At 44.1% G+C, this 8,520-nt stretch overlaps 1 protein-coding gene across 1 annotated transcript in view; it reads left to right on the top strand.

Annotated features, from left to right (window-relative positions):
- The window catches only part of rpap3 (RNA polymerase II associated protein 3), a 14,649-nt gene extending 13,044 nt beyond the window's left edge, over positions 1 to 1,605 (top strand). The window contains exon 17 of the mRNA XM_084407423.1: positions 1,292 to 1,605. Within this exon, the coding sequence (XP_084263549.1) occupies positions 1,292 to 1,377 (86 nt within the window). The 3' untranslated portion in view covers positions 1,378 to 1,605. The remainder of the gene's footprint in view (positions 1 to 1,291) is intronic.
- The last annotated feature ends 6,915 nt before the right edge of the window (positions 1,606 to 8,520 follow it).

The following is an 8,520-nucleotide window of genomic DNA, read 5'->3' as shown; positions in this document are numbered from 1 at the left end:
CTCACTCACTCACACACACACACACTCACTCACTCACACACACACACACTCACTCACTCACTCACTCACTCACTCACACACTCAGTCACTCACTCACTCACTCACTCACTCAGTCACTCAGTCACTCAGTCACTCACTCACTCACTCAGTCACTCACTCACTCACTCACACACTCACTCACTCACTCAGTCACTCAGTCACTCACTCACTCACTCACTCACTCACTCACACACTCACTCACACACTCAGTCACTCACTCACTCACTCAGTCACTCAGTCACTCACTCACTCACTCAGTCACTCACTCACTCACTCACACACACACTCACTCACTCACACACTCACTCAGTCACTCAGTCACTCACTCACACACACACTCACTCACTCACACACTCACTCAGTCACTCAGTCACTCACTCACTCACTCAGTCACTCAGTCACTCACTCACTCACTCAGTCACTCACTCACTCACTCACACACACACTCACTCACTCACACACTCACTCAGTCACTCACTCACTCACTCACACACACACTCACTCACTCACACACTCACTCAGTCACTCACTCACTCACTCACACACTCACTCACTCACTCACTCACTCACACAGTCACTCACACAGTCACTCACACACTCACTCACACACTCACTAACTCACTCACTCACTCACTCACACACACACACACACACACACACACACACTCACTCACACAGTCACTCACACACACACTCACTCACTCACTCACTCACACACACACACACACACACACACACACACACACACACACACTCACTCACTCACACACACACACACACTCACTCACTCACTCACACACACACACACACACACACACACACACACTCACTCACTCACTCACTCACTCACACACACACACACACACTCACTCACTCACTCACTCACTCACACACACACTCACTCACTCACACACACACACACACACACTCACTCACTCACTCACTCACACACACACACACACACACACACACACTCACTCACTCACTCCCACACACACACACACACACTCACTCACTCAATCACTCACACATACACACACACACACACACACTCACTCACTCACTCACTCACTCAGACACACACACACTCAGACACACACTCACACACACACTCACTCACTCACTCACACACTCACTCACTCACTCACACACTCACTCACTCACTCACTCACTCACTCACTCACACACACACACACTCACTCACTCACACACTCGTCCTCAGCGCTGGATAGTAACCTCTTTCCTCCTTCAGTCCTGCAGGATCTGTTTGACTGGATTCAGCGCTCCGGTCTGGGAGACCCTTCAGTTCGAGACTTACAGAAGGAATACGGCCTCTGACCTCTGACCTCTGACCTCTGCAGGAACATCTCCTGTTCGTTTGAGCTGGACTGAAAACACCAGAACCAACACATCTGTGCCGTCTCAGTGTGAATGAAGAAGATGCTCATTAAACATGTCTAATGTCTCAGAATGGACGTGTGTGTGTGTGTGTGTGTGTGTGTGTGTGTGTGTGTGTGTGTGTGTCGTCAATAAAGATGAGCAGAAGTTCAGATGATGTGATGATGAGACGTGTGTGTTGCTTCAGTTCATGTGTGGATCAGCTGACTGTGTTTCTGATCCGTCAGAATCTGCTCCTGATCTCCGGACTCGTTCCCGACAAATAAAAATATATTTTATCCAAATAGGATCCAAACTCGTGTTCAGATCTGAGAATCACATCCTGTATTTATTTTCCTCATTAAAAGAATAGTTTCGCTGTGAAATCTGTCATGTGACACTGTCAGACATTACACTCTTCTATTTAACAAAACCACAAAAACAGAATCTGTGTGTTTAACGAGAGTAACATGATCATAAATATTAGGCTTGTTTGAGATGAGCAAAATCTGCGCAGAACCGATCACCGGTGATCATCGCGAGATGCATGCCGGTTAGAAATGTGTCCGAGTGCGGTCCGCCTGGCTCTGATGTCATACTGACGTATGTCAAAAATCTCTCGCGAGCGCAAGGCGCACGTGTCGGATTCTGCAGTCGAGCGCAGTTGCTCTCCACCGACTGCGCTGATCAAAAGCATGATGGGAAACGACTTGCTGACGACACAGCTTAATGCTCATTGGTTTAAACAACTGTGATGTATTGTTCTCTTTTAAAATGTTTGATTTTAAAACTCATGTCTTATGTGTATAGCCTATGTTATGTGTGAATATTCCCAAACTATCTGACAGTGCGATCTCTGGGTTATGCAATTTAATTTTTTATAAAAAAAATATAAAAAAAATAAAAACACATAAGTCTGTATTAAAGAAAAAAATATTGATAAACATGTATTTGGAATGGAATTAAATAACAAGTACTTTGGGTGTCTTGTTCATTTTATTTATTTTCATATAAAAGCAACAGAACTTAAATTACATCCAGTTTATGAGCAACACGAGCGTGAATCCCGCGATGTCCATCTGTGATCTCGCAGGTGTCAGATCCACTGGGAGAAGAGAGATCTATCCGGCTTGCCTGCTCTTTTTTCACTCCTCCTCATCACTGCAGCGCCTACTCTCGACTACATTTCAGGCGAGGCAAGGCGCATCTCAAACAAGCCTATTAATCAGCTCATATGAGAAGTGAACAGATTTAATTTTCCTTGCTTTTATTTTGAAATAATTTTCATTTCTTTCTGTAAAGCACTTTGAATTGCCATAGTGTGTGAAATGTGCTATAAATAAACTTGCCTTGATGAAAAAGGAGCTTAGAAATGACAAACCGACCATCAACTCTTGAGGCGAATCAGAAAACATGATTTATCCTCTAGGAATCATGACAAGATTAAGATCACATGATGCTTGTGAGAATATATTATTATTATATATTATTATAATGTGTTTTTGGTTGAAAATTGACAGAAACAGGTAAAAAATAAATAATAATGTGTGAGTAAAGATCGTGTGGAGAATCCAGGTTCAGTTCTCACTATTGAGAACAAGTACGTTTTTTAAAATTGTTCTATGACAAAGAAAGAGGGCACTGGAAGTGCTACTGTGGCTCAGTGTTGCTTCTTTACATGGAGGTTGAAATCTCTCTTTTGAGGTGGAAAATTATTTAGTTTTATTGTTGTGAGTGATAAAATAAGACAAAATTGCCCCAAAGAAAACAAGCTTTAAATCAGGAGTTTAGTTCAATGATTGAGACAAAACTCCCCCAAACAGAAACGCTCGTGATGAGAAGTTCCGCTGGCTCAGAGCATGTTCTCTCCTGGTTTGAGCGTCACTCGGAGGCTCAGTGGTTTGGGAGTTGCTCCTCAATGTGGAGAATCCGGGTTCAAATCTCTTGTCGGTAAAACTGCTTTAGTTTTGTCCAAATAAAAAAGACATACCCCTCAAAAAAAGAAGGGAAGAGTGGAAGCTCCTGTGGATCAGTGGTTTGGGAGTTGCTCCTCAATGTAGAGAATCCGGGTTCAAATCTCTTGTCGGTAAAACTGCTTTAGTTTTGTCCAAATAAAAAAGGCATGTCCCTCAAAAAAAAGGGGGAAGAGTGGAATCTCCAGTGGCTCAGTGGTTTGGGAGGTGCTCCTCAACGTGGAGAATCCGGGTTCAAATCTCTTGTCGGTAAAACTGCTTTAGTTTTGTCCAAATAAAAAAGACATGTCCCTCAAAAAAAGAAGGGAAGAGTGGAAGCTCCTGTGGCTCAGTGGTTTGGGAGGTGCTCCTCAACGTGGAGAATCCGGGTTCAAATCTCTTGTCGGTAAAACTGCTTTAGTTTTGTCCAAATAAAAAAGACATGTCCCTCAAAAAAAGAAGGGAAGAGTGGAAGCTCCTGTGGATCAGTGGTTTGGGAGTTGCTCCTCAACGTGGAGAATCCGGGTTCAAATCTCTTATCGGTAAAACTGCTTTAGTTTTGTCCAAATAAAAAAGACATGTCCCTCAATAAAAGAAGGGAAGAGTGGAAGCTCCTGTGGATCAGTGGTTTGGGAGTTGCTCCTCAACGTGGAGAATCTGGGTTCAAATCTCTTGTCGGTAAAACTGCTTTAGTTTTGTCCAAATAAAAAAGACATGTCCCTCAAAAAAAGAAGGGAAGAGTGGAAGCTCCTGTGGATCAGTGGTTTGGGAGTTGCTCCTCAACGTGGAGAATCCGGGTTCAAATCTCTTATCGGTAAAACTGCTTTAGTTTTGTCCAAATAAAAAAGACATACCCCTCAAAAAAAGAAGGGAAGAGTGGAAGCTCCTGTGGATCAGTGGTTTGGGAGTTGCTCCTCAACGTGGAGAATCCGGGTTCAAATCTCTTGTCGGTAAAACTGCTTTAGTTTTGTCCAAATAAAAAAGACATGTCCCTCAAAAAAAAGGGGGAAGAGTGGAAGCTCCTGTGGCTCCGTGGTTTGGGAGTTGCTCCTCAACGTGGAGAATCTGGGTTCAAATCTCTTGTCGGTAAAACTGCTTTAGTTTTGTCCAAATAAAAAAGACATGTCCCTCAAAAAAAAGGGGGAAGAGTGGAATCTCCAGTGGCTCAGTGGTTTGGGAGTTGCTCCTCAACGTGGAGAATCCGGGTTCAAATCTCTTGTCGGTAAAACTGCTTTAGTTTTGTCCAAATAAAAAAGACATGTCCCTCAAAAAAAGAAGGGAAGAGTGGAAGCTCCTGTGGCTCCGTGGTTTGGGAGTTGCTCCTCAACGTGGAGAATCCGGGTTCAAATCTCTTGTCGGTAAAACTGCTTTAGTTTTGTCCAAATAAAAAAGACATGCCCCTCAAAAAAAGAAGGAAAAAGTGGAAGCTCCTGTGGCTCCGTGGTTTGGGAGTTGCTCCTCAACGTGGAGAATCCGGGTTCAAATCTCTTGTCGGTAAAACTGCTTTAGTTTTGTCCAAATAAAAAAGACATGCCCCTCAAAAAAAGAAGGGAAGAGTGGAAGCTCCTGTGGCTCCGTGGTTTGGGAGTTGCTCCTCAACGTGGAGAATCCGGGTTCAAATCTCTTGTCGGTAAAACTGCTTTAGTTTTGTCCAAATAAAAAAGACATGTCCCTCAAAAAAAGAAGGGAAGAGTGGAAGCTCCTGTGGATCAGTGGTTTGGGAGTTGCTCCTCAACGTGGAGAATCCGGGTTCAAATCTCTTGTCGGTAAAACTGCTTTAGTTTTGTCCAAATAAAAAAGACATGTCCCTCAAAAAAAAGGGGGAAGAGTGGAAGCTCCAGTGGCTCAGTGGTTTGGGAGGTGCTCCTCAACGTGGAGAATCCGGGTTCAAATCTCTTGTCGGTAAAACTGCTTTAGTTTTGTCCAAATAAAAAAGACATGTCCCTCAAAAAAAAGGGGGAAGAGTGGAATCTCCAGTGGCTCAGTGGTTTGGGAGTTGCTCCTCAACGTGGAGAATCCGGGTTCAAATCTCTCTTGTCGGTAAAACTGCTTTAATTTTGTCCAAATAAAAAAGGCATGTCCCTCAAAAAAGAGGGGGAAGAGTGGAAGCTCCTGTGGATCAGTGGTTTGGGAGTTGCTCCTCAACGTGGAGAATCCGGGTTCAAATCTCTTGTCGGTAAAACTGCTTTAGTTTTGTCCAAATAAAAAAGACATGTCCCTCAAAAAAAAGGGGGAAGAGTGGAAGCTCCAGTGGCTCAGTGGTTTGGGAGGTGCTCCTCAACGTGGAGAATCCGGGTTCAAATCTCTTGTCGGTAAAACTGCTTTAGTTTTGTCCAAATAAAAAAGACATGTCCCTCAAAAAAAAGGGGGAAGAGTGGAATCTCCAGTGGCTCAGTGGTTTGGGAGTTGCTCCTCAACGTGGAGAATCCGGGTTCAAATCTCTCTTGTCGGTAAAACTGCTTTAATTTTGTCCAAATAAAAAAGGCATGTCCCTCAAAAAAGAGGGGGAAGAGTGGAAGCTCCAGTGGATCAGTGGTTTGGGAGTTGCTCCTCAACGTGGAGAATCCGGGTTCAAATCTCTCTTGTCGGTAAAACTGCTTTAATTTTGTCCAAATAAAAAAGACATGTCCCTCAAAAAAAAGGGGGAAGAGTGGAAGCTCCTGTGGCTCCGTGGTTTGGGAGTTGCTCCTCAACGTGGAGAATCCGGGTTCAAATCTCTTGTCGGTAAAACTGCTTTAGTTTTGTCCCAATAAAAAAGACATGTCCCTCAAAAAAAAGGGGGAAGAGTGGAAGCTCCAGTGGATCAGTGGTTTGGGAGTTGCTCCTCAACGTGGAGAATCCGGGTTCAAATCTCTCTTGTCGGTAAAACTGCTTTAATTTTGTCCAAATAAAAATGACATGTCCCTCAAAAAAAAGGGGGAAGAGTGGAAGCTCCTGTGGCTCCGTGGTTTGGGAGTTGCTCCTCAACGTGGAGAATCTGGGTTCAAATCTCTTGTCGGTAAAACTGCTTTAGTTTTGTCCAAATAAAAAAGACATGTCCCTCAAAAAAAAGGGGGAAGAGTGGAATCTCCAGTGGCTCAGTGGTTTGGGAGTTGCTCCTCAACGTGGAGAATCCGGGTTCAAATCTCTTGTCGGTAAAACTGCTTTAGTTTTGTCCAAATAAAAAAGACATGTCCCTCAAAAAAAGAAGGGAAGAGTGGAAGCTCCTGTGGCTCCGTGGTTTGGGAGTTGCTCCTCAACGTGGAGAATCCGGGTTCAAATCTCTTGTCGGTAAAACTGCTTTAGTTTTGTCCAAATAAAAAAGACATGCCCCTCAAAAAAAGAAGGAAAAAGTGGAAGCTCCTGTGGCTCCGTGGTTTGGGAGTTGCTCCTCAACGTGGAGAATCCGGGTTCAAATCTCTTGTCGGTAAAACTGCTTTAGTTTTGTCCAAATAAAAAAGACATGCCCCTCAAAAAAAGAAGGGAAGAGTGGAAGCTCCTGTGGCTCCGTGGTTTGGGAGTTGCTCCTCAACGTGGAGAATCCGGGTTCAAATCTCTTGTCGGTAAAACTGCTTTAGTTTTGTCCAAATAAAAAAGACATGTCCCTCAAAAAAAGAAGGGAAGAGTGGAAGCTCCTGTGGATCAGTGGTTTGGGAGTTGCTCCTCAACGTGGAGAATCCGGGTTCAAATCTCTTGTCGGTAAAACTGCTTTAGTTTTGTCCAAATAAAAAAGACATGTCCCTCAAAAAAAAGGGGGAAGAGTGGAAGCTCCAGTGGCTCAGTGGTTTGGGAGGTGCTCCTCAACGTGGAGAATCCGGGTTCAAATCTCTTGTCGGTAAAACTGCTTTAGTTTTGTCCAAATAAAAAAGACATGTCCCTCAAAAAAAAGGGGGAAGAGTGGAATCTCCAGTGGCTCAGTGGTTTGGGAGTTGCTCCTCAACGTGGAGAATCCGGGTTCAAATCTCTCTTGTCGGTAAAACTGCTTTAATTTTGTCCAAATAAAAAAGGCATGTCCCTCAAAAAAGAGGGGGAAGAGTGGAAGCTCCTGTGGATCAGTGGTTTGGGAGTTGCTCCTCAACGTGGAGAATCCGGGTTCAAATCTCTTGTCGGTAAAACTGCTTTAGTTTTGTCCAAATAAAAAAGACATGTCCCTCAAAAAAAAGGGGGAAGAGTGGAAGCTCCAGTGGCTCAGTGGTTTGGGAGGTGCTCCTCAACGTGGAGAATCCGGGTTCAAATCTCTTGTCGGTAAAACTGCTTTAGTTTTGTCCAAATAAAAAAGACATGTCCCTCAAAAAAAAGGGGGAAGAGTGGAATCTCCAGTGGCTCAGTGGTTTGGGAGTTGCTCCTCAACGTGGAGAATCCGGGTTCAAATCTCTCTTGTCGGTAAAACTGCTTTAATTTTGTCCAAATAAAAAAGGCATGTCCCTCAAAAAAGAGGGGGAAGAGTGGAAGCTCCAGTGGATCAGTGGTTTGGGAGTTGCTCCTCAACGTGGAGAATCCGGGTTCAAATCTCTCTTGTCGGTAAAACTGCTTTAATTTTGTCCAAATAAAAAAGACATGTCCCTCAAAAAAAAGGGGGAAGAGTGGAAGCTCCTGTGGCTCCGTGGTTTGGGAGTTGCTCCTCAACGTGGAGAATCCGGGTTCAAATCTCTTGTCGGTAAAACTGCTTTAGTTTTGTCCCAATAAAAAAGACATGTCCCTCAAAAAAAAGGGGGAAGAGTGGAAGCTCCAGTGGATCAGTGGTTTGGGAGTTGCTCCTCAACGTGGAGAATCCGGGTTCAAATCTCTCTTGTCGGTAAAACTGCTTTAATTTTGTCCAAATAAAAATGACATGTCCCTCAAAAAAAAGGGGGAAGAGTGGAAGCTCCTGTGGCTCCGTGGTTTGGGAGTTGCTCCTCAACGTGGAGAATCCGGGTTCAAATCTCTCTTATCGGTAAAACTGCTTTAGTTTTGTCCAAATAAAAAAGACATGTCCCTCAAAAAAAAGGGGGAAGAGTGGAAGCTCCAGTGGATCAGTGGTTTGGGAGTTGCTCCTCAACGTGGAGAATCCGGGTTCAAATCTCTCTTGTCGGTAAAACTGCTTTAATTTTGTCCAAATAAAAAAGACATGCCCCTCAAAAAAAGAAGGGAAGAGTGGAAGCTCCTGTGGCTCCGTGGTTTGGGAGTTGCTCCT

The sequence above is a fragment of the Rutilus rutilus genome (genome assembly GCF_951802725.1).
Source record: "Rutilus rutilus genome assembly, chromosome: 4".
Classification (NCBI taxonomy): Eukaryota; Metazoa; Chordata; class Actinopteri; order Cypriniformes; family Leuciscidae; genus Rutilus; species Rutilus rutilus.
The sequence above is the reverse complement of the archived record's forward strand: the minus strand, read 5'-3'. Positions and strand labels throughout refer to the sequence as shown.